The 19,261-nt window shown below is 48.2% G+C and overlaps 1 protein-coding gene across 1 annotated transcript in view; it reads right to left on the bottom strand.

The window, feature by feature from the left end:
- Positions 1-18,343, bottom strand: part of UBE2QL1 (ubiquitin conjugating enzyme E2 QL1) — a 35,914-nt gene extending 17,571 nt beyond the window's left edge. Inside the window, exon 1 of the mRNA XM_077310828.1 lies at positions 16,929-18,343. Within this exon, the coding sequence (XP_077166943.1) occupies positions 16,929-17,717 (789 nt within the window). The 5' untranslated portion in view covers positions 17,718-18,343. The remainder of the gene's footprint in view (positions 1-16,928) is intronic.
- Between the last annotated feature and the right edge of the window lie 918 nt (positions 18,344-19,261).

The following is a 19,261-nucleotide window of genomic DNA, read 5'->3' as shown; positions in this document are numbered from 1 at the left end:
TTAAGAAAGCCAAATCAAAAATCTATTCAGAGTCAAAAAGTGCTTCTTGACCTTCTCCTTTCTCCTTAAGACATCAATTTCATGATGAAGACTGAAAAAACGTTTGAAGACTTTGTCTCTGCTATGCCACCTGACTTCTGCATGGTATAATACATTCCCATATTTGGCATCTATCTCTGAGAGAACATTTTGAAACTGACGATGAGCAAGTCCATAATGCCTGATATTTAATGCTGGATACAACAATATGCATCGCACTTTCCCACTGAAGAATCTTACTTCACAAAGCTTGCTGATGGATGATGCAGTGAAATTTGCATGGGAAGTATAATTTCAATTTCTCTTCACTGGTTTTTGCAACTACACCAGTTTTACTTTCCACCATATATCTTGCAACATCAGTTGTGATGCTTTTCAATTTATCCCAACTCAGACCAAGATTTTCTATTGATTTACACACCTTCAAAAATGTTTTCTGCACTTGCGGTGCCTTTCAAACTCTGCAGTGCACACAACTGTTCTGTAATTCTGAAGTTGGAATCTATCCCCCTGATAAAAATTAGTACTTGAGCATTGTCTATATTACCATTGCTCCCATCTAATGCCAAAGGGGGAAAAAATCAAAACTTTTTGCCTTTACAACCAGTTACATATGCAGCTCTTCTAGTTCTCAACACGTCTGGTGATTGTAGATGCAGATAAACTGACACAAAAAAACATACCTTCTCAGGGTACATTTCCTCCATTACTTTAACAATGCACTTTTAAACGTATTCACCATCAGAACCTGTCTACCACTCTCAGGAATACATTTAGCAACATGATAGCTGGCCCTCACAGTAGATAGGGTTTCATCAACATGCTTTCTAAAACTATTTAGCTGCAAAAACGTTGATTTAAGGAGAGTTTATATTGTTCACTAGCACCTCTCTTTGATATATTGAGTAGCTCTTGTGACAGGATTCAAAGTGCCTTTTAATAGTATACTCCTGAGACAGTTTCAAGACTTATCAGGCAAACTGCTTTATCCTTGTTTAAAACAAAGAAGTCCTCAGTAGTCCATTTGTCATTAAAGACACGATGCTCAACTGCAATATTTTGTTTCTTTTAAACAGAACTTCCTTTTGTAGATATCTTACAGGATTTTTAGCAGAGCAGCAATTGCAGAGTTTCAATCACAGAATCATAGAGTTGGAAGGGGCCATACAGGCCATCTAGTCCAACCCCCTGCTCAACGCAGGATCAGCCCAAAGCATCCTAAAGCATCCAAGAAAAGTGTGTATCCAACCTTTGCTTGAAGACTGCCAGTGAGGGGGAGCTCACCACCTCCTTAGGCAGCCTATTCCACTGCTGAACTACTCTGACTGTGAAAATTTTTTCCTGATATCTAGCCTATGTCATTGTACTTGTAGTTTAAACCCATTACTGCGCATCCTCTCCTCTGCAGCCAACGGAAACAGCATCCTGCCCTCCTCCAAATGACAACCTTTCAAATACTTAAAGAGAGCTATCATGTCCCCTCTCAACCTCCTTTTCTCCAGGCTGAACATTCCCAAGTCCCTCAACCTATCTTCATAGAGTCCCCTGGCCCCAGAACATCCACATCGCTCTCCTCTGTACCCTTTCAATTTTATCTACGTCCTTCTTGAAGTGAGGCCTCCAGAACTGCACACATTACTCCAAGGTGTGGTCTGACCAGTGCCGTATACAATGGGACTATGACATCTTGTGATTTTGATGTGATGCCCCTGTTGATACAGCCCAAAATGGCATTTGCCTTTTTTACCGCTGCATGACACTGCCTGCTCATGTTTAGTTTACAATCCACAAGTACCCCAAGGTCTCGTTCACACACAGTGTTACCTAGAAGCGTATCCCCCATCCAGTAGGCATGCTTTTCATTTTTCTGACCCAGATGCAGAACTTTACACTTATCTTTATTAAATTGCATCTTGTTCTCATTTGCCCATTTTTCCATTCCAAGGGCCACCCATGTAATCATGGCACCATGGGTCAATTCCCTATAAACATTCCTGGGGGAGGAGGGAAAACAATATGCAGCCCCCTGACAGGCCCAGCTGGGATTGTGAATGCTCTAGTGTCCAGAGAAACCACAGAATCCACCAATCACACCATAGCAGCCCATGATGCTCCAGTTAGTGGCATACACAAGAGCAATACATCATTGACTGTCAATCTGGCCACTTCCCCTGAAAGAGATCTCTTCCAGTACTCTTTCAGTAAATTACTAGGGATATGTATTCAGATTTACGGAAGGTGAAGATATACCAGAATAATTTCTTATCGGTATTCTGCTGCTGTATTTTGGCTTCCAAAATGTATCTGGATTTTCTCTGGAAAACTGGAAACTAAACTCAAGAAAACCCACAAGCGGTTCAGCCACACTGGACTTAATACTGACCAACAGGCAAGAGTTGGTGGATGAGGTGAAGGAGGTGGGGACCCTAGGGGGAAGTGACCATGTCCTCATAGAATTCCTTTTGAGATGGGGAGGCAAGGCAGCTTGTAGCGAGATGCGGATGTTGGATTTTCGTAGGGCAAACTTTAATAAACTCAGAGACATTATGAGTGTCATACCATGGATGAGAATGCTGGAAATGAAGGGAGTATGTGAAGGGTGGGCACTATTCAAACAAGAGCTATTGCATGCTCAATCAATGACTTTCCCAGAAAGACAAAAACACTGCAGGAGCTCTAAGAAGCCGATTTGGATGAACAGAGAACTTCAAGAGGAACTAAGAAAGGAAAATGTTCAGGAAATGGAGGGAAGGACAGAGCTCTAAAGAAGAGTACCTACAGGTTACTAGGCACTGTAGATTAATGATCAGAAATGCCAAAGCTTAAAGTGATGGATAAATTGAAGGACTGCAACCTGGATTTTCAGATAGTTAAGTGGATAGGGAATAGGTTAGAGAACCGCACTCAAAGAGCTGTTGTCAATGGTGTTTCATCAGACTGGAGGGAGGTGAGTAGCGGGGTACCTCAGGGCTCGGTGCTTGATCCAGTACTTTTTAACATATTTATTAATGATCTAGATGAGGGGGTGGAGGGACTACTCATCAAGTTTGCAGATGACACCGAATTGGGAGGACTGGCAAATACTCCGGAAGATAGAGACAGAGTTTAACGAGATCTGAACACAATGGAAAAATGGGCAAATGAGAACAAGATGCAATTTAATAAAGATAAATGTAAAGTTCTGCATCTGGGTCAGAAAAATGAAAGGCATGCCTACTGGATGGGGGATACGCTTCTAGGTAACACTGTGTGTGAACGAGACCTTGGGGTACTTGTGGATTGTAAACTAAACATGAGCAGGCAGTGTGATGCAGCGGTAAAAAAGGCAAATGCCATTTTGGGCTGTATCAACAGGGGCATCACATCAAAATCACAAGATGTGGGGTGTGGCTAAAGATGTCGTCCTGAGGGGATTGCACTGCAATCACTGGAGCCTGACAGGGGCCAATTGTGGAAGCAATTGGCAGAAAAGAGGAGCGGTATGCAAACCCCACCTCACTTTTCTACCCAGGAAGCCCTAGTGAACTCTTGGGGCCGTTTCCAATCCTTTAGGGAGTTTATCTCCCCGGATTACAGGCTGTCAGCGTTTCAGGTCAAGAGTACGACCGCCATATTCTATCTTAGACTTTTCTTTCTTTCTTTCTTTCTTTCTTTCTTTCTTTCTTTCTTTCTTTCTTTCTTTCTTTCTTTCTTTCTTTCTTTCTTTCTTTCTTTCTTTCTTTCTTAAAAGAATCTGTTTAACCCTCCACTACGATTTACTGCAAATGAACGCTGTGGACTGAGGGGAGGACAGCATCTGGTAGCCTCAATGAAAGCCATTAATCAACGCACGGAAACTGCAAGTATTTCTTCGCTTTTTCGCCTCTCTCCTTCCTCCCTCTAGCTCTGCCTGAAGCCACCTCGTTTTGAGGCAGGCTAATTTTCTTTCTTAAGCAGTAGAAAATGACTTAAATTAATTAGCAATAGCTCTTACTGCAATTGTTTTGGTTTTCGGAGATAAGAGATAAGAGCCGTGAATGGGAAAATCCCACGAGAACTCTGCTCCAGAACAAGACTATTGGCTTCACTGACTTCAAAATGTCATCTACTAGTGCCAGGAACATCGGAGGACAAAACAGACTTTTGCTCTCGCCTACGACTGTATAGGACCTCTACTGGCTATTTGCAAAATTGTCTGATAGGTTGCTGACTTATAAGCCTAAAACATGTCTATGTTAAAAAGAATGGCTCATCTAACAGAGAAACAAACCCAAGATTTGAAAGCATTTACAGAAGGATTGCTTAAGAATAACACCTTAACAACGATATAGGCTAGATATCAGGAAAAAATTTTTCACGGTCAGAGTAGTTCATCCTTGGAGTAGGCTGCCTAAGGAGGTGGTGAGCTCCCCCTCACTGGCAGTCTTCAAGCAAAGGTTGGATGCACACTTTTCTTGGATGCTTTAGGATGCTTTGGGCTGATCCTGCGTTGAGCAGGGGGTTGGACTAGATGGCCTGTATAGCCCCTTCCAACTCTATGATTCTATGATGATGATGATGAACTTTATTTCTATCCTATCTTTTTCCCCAAGGGGGAGCCATCCTCCTCCTCTTCTCCATTGTATCCTCACAGCAGCCCTGTGAGGGAGTGTGTGACTAGCCCAAGGTTACTCTATTTGTTTCCCATCAGAAGATGGGAATTCAGTCCTAGATCCCAGTCTGATGCCCAAACCTCTGCCTCTCAGGTTAGTTCTCAGATCCACACTAAGGTGAATGTAGAAGTGTAGCAGGCTTCCCTTCTCCCACACCTATGGCCACCCCCCCCCCAAATCTTTTCTCACCTGGAGGTTCCAAACACATTTGCTGTCGCATTGGGGAGAAAATAGCCAGGGAAGTGTCAAGGGGAGGTTGCAGGAGAAACAGTCATGTGGGAGACAATCATCAAATGTCTTCCTGCCTGCCTGTATTTCTGCACAGTATATAAAAAAACCAATCCCTTATTGCTAAATAGGCATTTCTGGTCTAACAATGTACTTAGAATACAAAAGCCAGGAGTCATCTGCCCTTTCCCAAAATGGGTAAGAAGCTCTCCTCCTTTAAAGCAAGGCCATGCACCTGTACGTATGGATTGACATATATCCTACAGTCACAGGTGCCTTTAACATAACCAAAACAGGCCCACCCAAGCTAAAATATTCTGCCTTTATTATGGATGCACTAATCCAATAATGACTATTGAGAATTGCCAAGGTCCTTACCACTGGAGTACCTAGATGCCCATACCTGCTATTCAGTTACCTTGACACAGACAAATTGAATTATTGTTTTCCAATTTCTTGTTTAAGAATATATTCTTATCAGAGATGTAACCGCTGATTAGTAGGTCACTCAAGCGAAGCTTTAATTAATTGCTTGAAACCATTTTTAAATGGCCAAAGCCAATTTTAGTTAGAATGTTACAGTCCTGAGGGTACGGATTATCTAGGGCAATGGCTCCCAATTTTTTTTTGGGGGGGGGCACCAACCCCACCCCTAGCGCCTACTACCCTACCTAAGGAAGCTAATAACAATAAAATTCAAAACAGTAAGAAATAATTGCACATTTATTCAAAATCCAATTAAAACGTTTTGTTTAATGTATTCAACAAAATTGATGAAACCGATCCAGGGATACAAGCTTTTCATATAGCAAGAATCTTAGATATAACATTTAGTACTTGTTTTACTGGTTAGTACATTCTTAATGCTTGGGTTTGATGAAGTGGCATCAGTTTCCCAATCACTGAGGAGTATTAAATTGCCACATTTAGCAAATTGGAGATGATATTCTTCTTACCAAACATGAACAAACCTTCACCTATCACAGATGTAATTAATTTACAAGGAAACAGCAGTAAAATCAATAATCTGCTATCTTTGACAACTCAGAATCATAAATACAAAAAAATGTGACAAAAATAAATAATTTTGAAAGCATTAAGAGCAGAAAAAGTTTACCGACAAAGCAAAGAAACCTTTTGCTCTAGGTTTTAGCCTGGTCAATTATAAATGTGAATATCATGGTTGAAGTGGCCCACCTCCAGCACTTGCTGTCCCCAGTCTTTTAGCACACCCCCCAGGGGCTGTACCACTCATTTAGGGAACCATTGATCTAGTGGTTGGTTTGAAGCTATTCTGGTGTCTTATAGTAAAAATAGATTGACAAATCGAAGTTGGTTGCCATGACACCTAGAAATTCCATTGTGGTGTCTAGGAGTTTTTTCAATAGCAATACTTAGAAAATACAGTCACACATAATTCTGAAGGCTGAAACACAAACCTCTGTCCTACACTTTTGATCTGACTTCTACAGCAAAACACAATTTGTCACAACCTCTTATAATTGCAGAAAATTCAGAATAATAATAATAATGATAGGAAGAACAGTTGGTTCTTATATGCCACTTTCCTCTCCCCACAACAGACACCCTGTGAGGTGGGTGAGGCTGAGAGAGCCCTGATATCACTGCTCGGTCAGAACAATTTTGTTAGTGCTGTGGTGAGCCCAAGGTCACCCAGCTGGCAGCATGTGGGGGAGTGCAGAATCGAACCCGCTTGCCACTACACCAAACAGGCTTATAGTAAATTTTATAGATTATCTCCCCCCCCCCAACACAAACACTTTTTTTCACTGGAAATACTGGTGGGGAAAAAGTTCACTCTTCTGCTGCAGCCTACCTCCTTCAGTGATGCTCCTGCTGCTCATGAGATCCTCAGGAAGAGCATGTGGGGCAATGGGGAGGAAGAACTGGCAACAGCAACACCCCCTACACAAACAGAACTGCTACCCCATGGATTCACCTTGTACTCATCTTTCTTTAACATCTCAACTCTGTCTCATTGGGGTCCCTTTAATGCTACAATGGTCATTTAATTTCTTAGCAAAATACCAAACATTTTCTGCAAGTGTGTCGTTACATCCCACTGAAAAATCAATTTTGGCTGGGACACTGGGATAGAAGGTATTTCTTTCACACATAGCTCAATTCTCCACAACAGACACATGTTTTACATATGAGAACCACATCCAGGAATGGCTCGGTCAGGTCCAGTGTTCCCCAACCCTCGGGCTGCGGACCGGTACTGGGCCATGGAGCCGTTGGTATAGGGCCACAGCAGGGGGGAGGGAGGCGCCAGCGTGCGCGATTGGACACTGCGCTGTGCGGGGGGGGGGGGCGCTGGCACCTCTCTCCCTGTGGTGCAGCGAGCGCCGCACTGTGGGGAGGGAGGCGCGCCAGCTGGCATGCCGGCACCCAAGCCCTCTTGATTAGGGCTTGATCTCCCCCCCGGTGCCCGGGCCTCCCCCCCCCAGTCTCTGGCTTGAAAAAGGTTAGGGATCACTGGTTTAGACCAAATCAGGAGGCAGCCCTCAGCTAGGAAGGTCTTAATAAGGCATCAGCTCTCCACCTCCTGCCGGTCTCAGAAGTTTGCTGAATGAAAGAGGAGCCAGCCTCAGGGCATGCCCTGCATCCAGTAAGTTGGTCTGGTCTTCTGGCCTCTTTCAAGTTGGGGGACAAGGGGGGAGCTGGGTCAGCCTCTGTATACCTTCTGGAGGTGGGCGACTACAGAAGGCCCATAAATGCCCCCCCCCACGCTGGCTCTCTGGGATTCAGGGTGCCAAGGAAATGCCTCTGCACTGGGAATGTTTACTCATGTGAAAGTGATGGCCCTCTTCAAGGAATGGCCCACTCTGGTAGTTTAACCCAAATAAGCCCTCAGCCAGGAAGGGCTTAACAAGGAGTCAGCGCTTCACTTCCAACTTCCTGCCAGTTTCAGAAGTTTGCTGGGTGGAAGAGGAGCCAGCCTCAGAGCATGTTTGCTCTGGGACCCAAGGTGCTTTCTGGAGGTGGAAGGCTGCATGAGGCTCAGAAACAGCCTGCCTCCTGGTCCTCTGGGTCCTAGGATACCCAGGAAAAGCCTCTGCCCTGGGAATGTTTACTCATGAGTGAGAGGCAATCAGTTTAAATTGCACTCTGCCCATTAGGGCTAATCAGGTCAATTTGTGTGCAGCCAGAAAAAGCCTCTCCCCTGGGATTGTTTACTCAAGAGTAAGTCATGGCCCCTGCCCTGGGAATGTTTACTCATGAGTAACTCATGGCCCTCAGCCAGGATATTTTAGTCCCAACAAAGAGGGTCTTCAAGTCTGGTAGTTTAGCCAGGAGAAGCTCTCAGCCAGGAAATGCTAACAAGTGGTCAGGTCTCAACTCCAACTTCCTGCCAGTGTCAGAAGTTTCCTTGGGGGGGGGGGGGAGAGGAGCTGGCCTCAGAGTACGTTGTCCTGGATGTGGGGCTGTCGGAGGCCGAGAAATGCCCCCCCTGCCTCCAGTTTGCTGGGTGGAAGAGAAGCCAACCTCAGGGCATGCCTGGCTGCCAGTAAGTTGCAGTGGCTTCTTTCAATTCAATTCAAAGAACATGGGGGAGCTAGGGGAGCCTCTGCATGCCTTCTGGAGGTGGGGGGCTGGAGGAGGCCCAGAAACAGCCCCCATGCCAGCTCTCTGGGACCCAAGGTGCTTCGGAAATGCCCTGGGAATGTTTAGTCAAGAGTAAATCATGGCCCTCAGCCAGGATACTTGAGCCCCAATCCAGAGGGCCCTCAACCCTGGTAGTTTAGCCCTAATCAAGAGGGAGTTCTCAGCCAGGAAAGGCTAAAGGAAGGGTCAGCTCTCCTACTCCAACTTCCTGCCAGTGTCAAAAGTTTGCTGGGGGGAGAGGCGCTTACCTCAGAGGAGCTTACTCCCCCTGCTGCCATAAGTTGCCCTGTCCTCCTGTCCTTTTTCAACTTGTAGGACATGGGGGGGGTGAGCCACCTTCTGATGCAGCCTGTGTGCACCATCTGGATGGGGGGCTGTTGGAGGCCCAGAAATGACACCCTACTAGCCCTCTGGGATTCAGGACAGCCAGGAAAAGCCTCTGTCCTAGGAATGTGTATTCATGAGTAAGTCATGTGAGTTTTGCAATTTGCAATCTGAAAAGGGAGGAATGCTTTGGAGGTAGTTGTCACAGGCAATTGCAGCAGGGAAAATTATGCTGATACGGGTGGGACTGGGAAGATGTAGGCTTTCCCTTTCCATATGGATACCACCTTGGTCTTGCTGCAGTCTTTCCAAGACCATCACAACAAAGCAAATTTGAGACCAATGACATGGAAGATAGGGTAAGTGTAGACAGGGCACAGAAGCACAAGGCCATGGGGATATGTGGAGGGGAGAAGACACTGTTTCCCAGTAGCATCTTCCCAGTAGAAGAAGAGTTGGTTTTTATACCCTGCTTTTCACTGCCCAAATGAGTCTCAGAGTGACTTATAATAGTCTTCCCTTCCTCTCTCCACAACAGACACCCTGAGAGGTAGGTGAGGCTGAGCGAGCTCTGAGAGAAATTGCTCAGTGAGAACAGTTTCTAACAGGACTGTGACTAGCCCAAGGTCACCCAGCATGTGGAGGAGCAGGGAATCAAATCCAGCTCACACATTAGAAGCCACTGCTTTTAACCACTACACCAAGCTGTACAGATTGTCGTTGCCTTAAAGAGAGCACAGCTAGAGCACAGGCAGAAGAAGCTGTTGCAAGAGGATGGTGTAAGTCTTCTTTTGACTTGCTCATTGACTGTTAGGAAATTCTTTCCCTTTAAACTTGGACATTCTGGACAATGGCTTCTCAGAGCAATCCAAGGAGTGGTGTTTATGTGGTTAATAAAGTTTGCTATTTGAGAAGGAAGGAATGCTTTTGTCACCTGTGTTCTCTCCGTGTGTGTACATGTGTTTGTGTGTAAGTAGAGGGGAATGCTAGACAGCCCCCCCTCCCATCCCCATCAGCTCTTTCCTCCTGGGGAACTGATCTCAGCAGTCTGGAGAGGAGCTTTCATTTTTGGGTTCTCCAGGTCCCACCTGGAGGCTGGAACCCCTGACCAGTGGCAGGGACCAGAAGTTGGGACCTGGAGATTCCCCGTATGGGGATTCTCAAAGTCTGAAGACTGTTTTGGGAGTTTCTCAATGGTAAAAAAAGTTTAGAAAAGCTGACATAGTGGCAGTAATTGAGAAACACTCTGTAAGTTCTTTGCCAACTAATGTTTTCATGTTCAATTGTAACATACAGCTGTTTTCGATTTACTCTGATATTGAACTGAAAGGTTTTAAGTTCTTTAAGCAAATTTGGCTATCAATTAAATATTTTCATTGAATGAAGAATCTGACAAGTTTATGCATTATTTGATGTTTATTGTTATTACCAATTACTGCCATCCAGCATTTCTCCTTGTTTCCCATCTGGAGCCTGGCATCCCTGCACCTCCATTGTATCCAAAGCCAGGGCTGTTCTTCAGGGGGACTGATCTCTGTAGACCAGAAATGACCTGCAATTCTAGCAAATCCCCAGGTCCCAACCTCTCCCATCCTGCAACCTCCCTGCCGCAGAATTTGCCTCTCCCAAGCAAGCTTTTTAATCTCCAGGAGCCTAGAGATGAGTTGTCATTGCAGTGTGTCCCCCTGGGGAGCTGATCTCTATGGTCCAATCCCCGGAGATTTCCAAGCCACAATTGTAGGTTGGTGACCCCTGGGTCAGGAATGTTCCTAGAGGTTTGGAGGTGGGGCCTCAAGAGTCCAAGGGTTGGCAGGAGATTTTGCCATGTAGGCAGTCGTCAGGAAGGCCACTGTGTAGGTATGCATCCTAGATCCCTTCGTATTCCTGGGTACAACGGGCTTTGTCTCTAGTGTCTCATAATATCTCCAACTCAAGGTCACCCAATGAAGTTGGTAATAGGGTCAGAAATGTTAAAAAAAGAAACATATGGAATTTTCTACAAGACATAGTGGTGGCCTCCACAGCTTTAAGATCAGACACATTTATGGGGTCTATCAGTAACTATTGTAGGTAAACTAGAGGCAAAGCCTGTTGTACCCAGGACATGCTCTGAGGCTGGCTCCTTTTCCACCCAGCAAACGTCTGAGAGAGAGCTGATGCCTCATTAAGCCCTTCCAGGCTGAGGGTTGCCCCTCCTGATTGGGTCTAAAGTACCTGGGCGGGGCATTCCTGCATGAGGGCCAATCAGGTAATGGGTGACTTGTCAGTTTGGATTTTATAAGGTTTACTGATGTAACCTCAATGATACCTCTGAATACCACTCTTGGGAATCTGCCTGGCCATTATTTTTAAGAAGATGGTGGACTAGACTGAACTGGTGATGTTCAATCTTATTATGTTACTAGATTTAAAGCCCATTTTATACTGCCATAAAATGGGCGCTAGACAGCTCCCCCACCCCACCCCCCAGAATGCAAAGGGCACCAGCGATGCGAGGGATGGTGTGGGGTCAGTGAGGCTTCTGCGGAACGGGCCTTGGATGGGAAGAAGGAGGCCTACCTGCCGGCATGTAGCGCGGCTCCTGAGCGGCCAGGTGGTCCGAGGGCACTGGTTCGCGACCGGCGATGAGGCGGGTGACCATGTGCAGGGGCGCGGCAGCAGCAGGGCAGCTGCGGTGGTGGCGGTAGCAGGCCAGGCGCGTTGCTGGCGGTGCAGGCGTGGCAAGTGGCGAACAGCGTTCTCTCGCCCTCCGGAGCGCCCTCGCTGCAGCGAGGGCACTCCGGCGGGCGAGAAAAGGCCGGCTCCGCCCCCCCCTCCCCAAACGGCGAACGACGTTCTCTCGCCCTCCGGAGCGCCCTCGCTGCAATGAGGGCGCTCCGGAGGGCGAGAAAAGGCAGGCTCCCACCCCCCCGCCCCCCGAGGCTCTCTCGAGCCTTCTCCCGGGCGGCGGAGCGGCCTCGCTGCGTCTCGGACGCAGAGAGGCTGCTCGGCCGCCCGGGAGAAGGCTTCCAGGCCCCCCCGGCCCCCGAGGCTCTCTCGAGCCGTCTCCCGGGCGGTGGAGCGGCCTCGCTGCGTCTACGACGCAGTGAGGCTGCTCCGCCGGCCGGGAGAAGGCGGCGCGGCCCACCACTCACCCGTGGCTGTCTGTGCGGGTGAAGCAGGGAATTCATCCGCACATTGCCTGCTTGGGCCGGGATGGACACTTGGAGGGGCCAATCAGGAGCCGCTTTGCGGGTTTTTTGCGAGTTTTTATCCCGGACAGGGCCCACCCTAACTCCTCCCACATGCCCTTACTCCTTTATACAGTCCGTGGCGCTCTGCGCCACAGGGCTGTTTAAAGATTATGTGTTTGGGGAACATGAGATAAGGTCACCAACATAAGGTATTCTAAGGAACACCCTGGATCTGACCAAACAGTGCAAGGTAATGATCATGATGGGTTTCACAAAATCAGCAGCTATCTTTTGCACATTTCACCTTGTGGATGGGAAGGATGTTTGCTCAGGGCAGGCACTTAAATTAACTGTTCAGAAAGACTGGTGCTGCAAATGGAATCAAGATTCTCAAGTCTCTACTAGCTAGAGCCGCTGTACACCCACCTTATGCAACAGAATTGCCAGGGTTATATAATGCAATTCATACTGCACAGTGGTGAGTCTGAATCCTTGAGAGCAGTTACCAAGCAAATACTGAGTACACAAGCCCCCTTTGCAATATTCCCTGCTCTGCCTTGGCTGCCTTACTAGAACAAATCATTCTGGGCACGACTGGCAATCATTTAACTCATTCATTCCCAGCAATGTGCATATGGGTACTTCATTTCCTATTCAGTATAAGAATACAAACAATGACAAGATTTGTGAACATCTAGCAGATTAAGAAAACCCTCTCTAATATCTAACAAGGCAATTCCCTGGAAAAATGCTACCATATTTTCTTCCTGTGCCCTGCTCTGATTAAATAAGTAGATTCCATGTTTCGGTCATGATTCACTTTAGAATTGGATTTAAATTGGTGTGTTATTTGGAACTAGAAATTAAGCCCACTGTAGAAGAAATACAGCAGGCGCTAGCGGATGGGGAGTAAAGGTGTAGGAAAGGATGGGAGAAGAGGGAAGGAGGGATGGGAGGGAGAAATGAGGGCAAGGGGTGGTTGAAGGGATGGATAGAAGGGAGAAAGAAAGGAAGGGAGAAAGGAAGTAAAGCAGGAAGACAGGAAGCAAGTGCGAGGGAGAGACAGAGAGACAGGAAGGAGATTGAGAAACAGAGGAAGTCAGGAAGGAAAAAGGAGCTGGGAGGTAGGTGGAATGGGATGGGACAGGGGTGTGTGTGAAGGGTCTGCGATATGTGTGTGTGTGTGTGCGCGTGCGTTTGGTGGCTGGGCAGCGGCACCGGTACGGGAACAGGTCTCGGGATCAGGGGAGGGAAGATAGCGGTGCGCGGGTGCGTATGTGCGTGGGTGTTTGGTGGCTGGGAAGTGGCGGGGGTGCAGGAACAGGTCTCGGGATTGATGGGGGAAGATAGTGGTGCGCGGGTGCGTGTATGTTTGGTGGCTGGGAAGCGTCGGCAGCGTGGGAACGGGTCTCGGAATCGGGGGGGGGGGGGAGATAGTGGCTCCTGATTGGGCCCTCTGAGTTTTTATCCTGGACAGGGCCCGCCCTATCTCCTTCCTCTTAGGGCTTAGCGCTTTATTTATACCGCTCCACAGGAGTGGGTTAAGATAAGATAAGATGGTGACATCAGGAGAAATTAAACTGGCTTCACAGATTTTTATAAACCTCATTCCATATTTAAAAGAATGAAATTGTTGCTGCAGAACAAGCTCCTGCATACAGAACAGAAAAACAAGCCAATACATTTCCAATATATTCTTTTTTCCTCTCTTAGTTGTTTGCAAGAATCTCAAGGTTTGACAACAAACTGCTGAGCCTGATCAGATGAGAAGAAGAATTGTGAGGGGCATCAGCTAGGACAAAAGGGACCAAACTAATTCACCTTGAAGATCCCACAAGATTCTTAGTTTTATTCCATAACTCGCTTTTGTAGGATTGTACCACTTCTTCAGGAGCTTGATAGGGGGGTCTCCTAACCATGCAGTCATTTTGGTGGGAATGGAGAATAAATGAACAGTAGAGTCACATAAAGCAATTAAATAAAAACTTTTTTTAGAATTGGAAGCAAGCAGAAACACAAATAGTAGTAATTGCTCACATCAACATGGAAATGATATGAATTTCTTGCAGGAGTAACAAAAGGAGTAATACATGACTAATAAATAAATGTACCATATGGCCTTACAACATGAAGTAATACTCTCTCCAAATGAAATGTGTCCCTGCTTTTCTGGAATTCTTAATCCTCAAATGGACCATCCAGGTATTTGCAACGTAGATTTCAAGGATAAAAATCATGACTGGCACATCTGGGGGAGAGGGGGAGGAAAGGGAAGGCCAAATCGTAGAGACACATTTTGAGAGGCACAGATCTGCTTCGAGACTGCATCTTTCCAATATCTGTGCATCTTTTCCTGAGCAGGACAAAAACTGGTGAGAACTGCTTAGTCCTTTCTTTTCTGAAACAAAATGCCTGGTGTCAAGCTATCATCAGAAATATTCATTTCTTGGGAAACTGGAGGCAAATGTCTGTGGTCAATGAGGCTATACTGAGTGAGAGGACAAAGCCCAAAGCTAACTGGGCTGGTGAGGTTTTCCTAAATTTGTGTGCAGAAGTGCTTTTTTTTAAAAAGGAAAAGCACAGAAAGCACAATTTCACAGGATATTTTCTCACACTGGGGAACATCCCATTTAATCATGCCCCAAAGCCACAAGGGAGCTGCAATCATTCGTGCCCACTTCATCACTCAGGGCAATGCCGTGCTTTGAGGAAGAAAAAAAGATCTGGAATTTCTGGAGTACATTGTAACGTAGGGTTGCCCATGCAAAACCTTCATGCACAAATGTGGGATGCCATCCTGGGGGTACAGACTAGACAATGTGCCGAAGGATCATCATTACAACTAAGGGGAGCTTCACAGACTTTCAGACCATCACCAGCGCCTGCCTCCTTCCTTTGTCTCTTCCAGCCTGTTTGGGGGGGGGGGGGGATGTGGATCCTACCAACAAGGCCATTCAAGAGAGGAATGGAATAAAATTCACCCTCTTTGCCCACTGCTATGCTATAACCCAAAATGGCAGCAATTTCTGCCTGCAGTAACAATTTCTGTTTAATGATGCTGGGTTATATTCAGGGGTTATATTCAGGGATCTCCTGCTGCCTCGTCTAGTTTACCCTAAGATCTTGCTTTGATCTGTGATCAGAACATATGTCTCATGGGGAAACATGAAGCCCATGAAGGCCCCTGATACAGATTTTGCAGCTCCAAAGGAACAGATTGGCTTCTAGATTTCTCCCTACCTAAATCCCTATGACTACATCAGGAAATGGCCTTGGGGGATAAAAACCATCTTCTCACAGGAATAAACTCTATGCAAAGATGCATCTGACTCAGCTGCCATCTTGGGTTGAAAATTCTTGCCACAACAGCGTGGGATGCTGAATACATACACTCCATGGGATTGGGTTCTTCTCAGTATCCTTGTGAGTTATGATGACACACAGTTAAAAAACAGTATGTAATATTGCCATTAAAACATATCTTCGATTTTGGGAGGCAGGTTTCTTCAAAGTCTGATGTAGACCCTCAGTTTTCAGCAGGGCTCAAGGCTTTGAACTTACCATAAATGTGTTGCCCTACCTCCTTCTATCCTTCACATACTTATAATCTTAGGTGGGGCTATAGAACCTCTCCTTTCAGGCCACAAATCTTTTTTCTGCGATATCCAATCACTGCAGCAAAAACCTTTCCACATGAGACCACTGTGGAGCATAAGAATTACTTTGCTGGATCTAAGTCCAACGGTGGTAACAGAGGTGACTGTCACTTAATTCACTGTCCAGGATAAGGGGACAACTCCCTGAGAAATGTGGTGGTCCCATTTTGTGTTACCACTGCTCGCTGCTAATGCACTGGGAACTCCAGTCTTCATTGGACTCTCCCCTGAGATTTTATTTTGATTTCTTTTTCCTCCCACCTTTCTGAGACAGTGGCCCCATTCCTGTCTTGTCACATGGGAGCTGCCTTCATCATTCAATGAAGAATCATCCATCTAAGCCAAGTCCATTCTATTTAAATTCTAGCATTCTGGGAGACAGTCATGAACAGGAAAAGTTGCTCCTGAAAATTTGCCAGTATTGTGGAAATTTTTGCATTTCTAAAAATGGATCAGTAACATAGCAAATGGATATACAGTATCAGCAAATTGGGAAGGTGAACATAAAAATTCCATTGGTATAACCTGGGAGATGATCATATCCATTTTCAGGATGTGCTAAATTTAGTAAGTCAACACATTCAATCTTTTCCCCCTGAATAATGTAATGACATTAGGGAGGCATTTGCTATTAAGCTGTCACATCTTAAAATGTTGGGAAGAATTAAAAAAAAAATAACATCATAGTAACACTCAATCTATCAGATGATAATACACATTATTAAACCACATTAAGAGTAGCAATAAAATATTTCTGTTAAATGTCTTTTGACTGTTTGAAAAACTAAATGGGATGTTGAAAAATCTTCAAGCACTTGTTTTTGAGTGGAAAAAAAGAGTTTAATGTAAAATATTCTGATGTGCCTATCAATCTTTGATGTTCCCCTAAAAGAACATCATATCTCCTTAAACAGGGAAGTCGGTGCAAAATCCCACATTACTGGGAGCTCCAACCAGCTGCCATGTATTCTGCAAGCTCCCCCACCTCCAGAACCTCCTTCCATGTGCCACATTATGTGGTTCAAGTTCTCAGAGAGGTTCAACAGCAAGGCAGAGGGGAGAGACAAAATTGTCCCTAACTTCTGAGCACCCCAGGAATGGCCAAAGAACAACACCTGCAAGGGCATTTGTAGGGCTTTCCATTCCATGTAAGGAGATGCCAGATCTGCCACAGGGTAGGGCTTCCTGGCAAAGAGGGCTCAAGGGGCAATGCCCAAGGGAGGGCACCCAGCCCAGCCCAGCCTTACCTGGCCCTTGACGAGGCTGGCAGCGAACTGGCGCATGACGGCCTCGACGGTGTAGGCACTGGACCAGCCGCGGGGGGTGAGCAGCTCCATGCAGATGGCGCCACCGTCCAGGACATAGCCGTTCTCCAGGCGGGGGCTGAGGACACGCATGAAGGGCGGCGCGAAGGGGAAGTTGTCGGGGAAGGTGAGGTTGAGCAGGATGAACTCGGTGTTGGTCTCCTTCATGTCCTGCCACAGCACCGAGTCCTTGTCCACCTGGTGCAGCTTGACGTTCCAGTCGAAGAGGCTTTCGTCCACCAATTCCACCGAGATGAAGCGGTCGCTCAGGCGGGCGATGTCTTGCAGCTCCTTCATCAGCCGCCGGGTGCGCACCTGCGTGCAGTGCGCCTGCCGCCCCGCCGCCACCAGCGCCAAGGCCGGGCCCGGGCCCGCGCCCCGCACGCCCCCCGACGACGCCTCCTTCGCCGCGGGCGGCATCTTCCGCGCCGGCTCCGGGCCCGAGCCCCGACGGGCCTTGTGGCGCGCGAGCGGGCTGCTCCCGCGGCTGCCGCCGCCGGCGCTCTCCTTAGCGGGGCTGGCGTAGCCGCGGGCCGGCGTGCCTTGCAGGGCCGGCGGCGGCGGCGGCGGCTTGTTCTTGGGCTGGCCTTTGCCGCCGCTGCCGCCGCCGCCGCGCAGCGAGGAGCCCTGTGGGAAGCTGCCGCGGGGGAGGTGGTGGTGGTGGTGTTTGGGGTCCTCCGTGTCGCGGTTGTGCAGGCGGATCAGGCCGATCTTGCGCAGCAGCGTGGCCATCTTCCCGGGCGAGAGGAGAGCAGCCGAGCCGGCGGCGGGGCGCGGCGGGGGCGGGGGCGCGGCCGGCGTGCGGGGCCCGTGTGGCCGCGCTCAGGCGTCGCTGCTCCGCACAGCCGTCGGGGGTGCTGCGGCGGGCGGCATTGCAGTACTCGGGCCGGCCCTGTCGGAGGCGTCAGAGCCCCGCAGCCGGAGCCATGCGGCCCCCGCGGGGGGGGGGGAATGCCGGCTCCCGCCCCTCCTCCTCCTCCTCCCGCCGCCGCCGATGCTCTGCCCGAGAGGCTGCAGCCGACCGGCGCCCGGCCAAGGGGGCTCCTTTGTTCCGCAGCGCGCTTCTCGCAGCCGGGCAGCGACGCCTCTGGACGCGGCCACGGAAGGCGCCCTTGTCCTGCGATGGGCCGGCCGGCCTGACCTTCCCCTCGCCTCCTTCTCCCTGGCCGGCTGCGGGGCGCTGCTGCGGCGGATCTAACCGGCGGGCCGTGCGGCCGGAGGGAGGGAGGGAGGGAGGGAGGAGCCGGCGCCGAGGAGGAAGAGGAAAGGGAGGGGAAGGGGCGGCTGCTCACGCGCCGCCCACCCGCCCCCCGTTAGGAGGGAAACGGGGCTGCTGCGCCGAGAGGAGGATTTGCTCGTCGCCCCCTTCCGATCCTGAGTGAGCAGAAGGCGAGACTGGCCGCGCCTGGCGCCTCCCTCTCTTGGCCCCGGGCTGTCGGCGTGTGCCAAATGCGGCCGTCGCTGGGCCGGGCTCGAAGGGCTCGCGCCGCCACAGGCTGGATCGGGGCACCGAAGCTCCGCGCCGTTCCCCGGGATCCCCGCGCCAGCCGCGCACGGCTGTCCTCCCGAGCCAAGTTTGCGCTGTAGGCAAGGCCCGGCATTGCGTCCCCCTGGACTCCCGAGGGACTTATTTGGGGCGAGATATGAAAAATAGGGTCTGAGCAGCAATAATAAACGCGTTCATTTTAATCAGGAGCTCGGCATACACAAGCATCAACGCATGCATAAAAGGCCACTTTCACTTACTATTTAAAAATACAACATTAAACTACATCAAGTACATCCAGTATTAACAACAGTTTTTATTTTTAAAGTATACTTATTGCCAGACAGCCATAGACAAAAACACAAGCTGCTTGGCACAGATGACTTGCACTATATATTTCCTTAATTGTGTGCTCCCCCCCCCCCAAGTCAGAGGAGTGATGACCAAATCAACTAAGCTGCTTATTCCAATTTGGTTCTTGCATTTGTTAAACACCTACATTACGTTGGGTGCTAATTTGCTGCTCATCCTTTACCTATATGTATGGATTGGTAACTTCCATTTTGATGTATCTGAAGAAGTGTGCATGCACATGAACACTTATGTACCCAGAATAAAACTTTGTTGGATTCAAACTCTGATCTACTGCTTCTGACCAACATGGCTACCCACCAGAATCTGTCTTAACCTTTCTATTTCAAACTCTCTCTGATGCCACAAGGCCAAATCAACCCTGATGATCAAAGCAACCAACCAATATTCTGAAAAAGAGGGAATAGTGGAGGAGCAG

Source organism: Paroedura picta, chromosome 14, assembly GCF_049243985.1.
Source record: "Paroedura picta isolate Pp20150507F chromosome 14, Ppicta_v3.0, whole genome shotgun sequence".
Classification (NCBI taxonomy): Eukaryota; Metazoa; Chordata; class Lepidosauria; order Squamata; family Gekkonidae; genus Paroedura; species Paroedura picta.
This window is presented reverse-complemented; position numbering and strand designations above follow the sequence as displayed.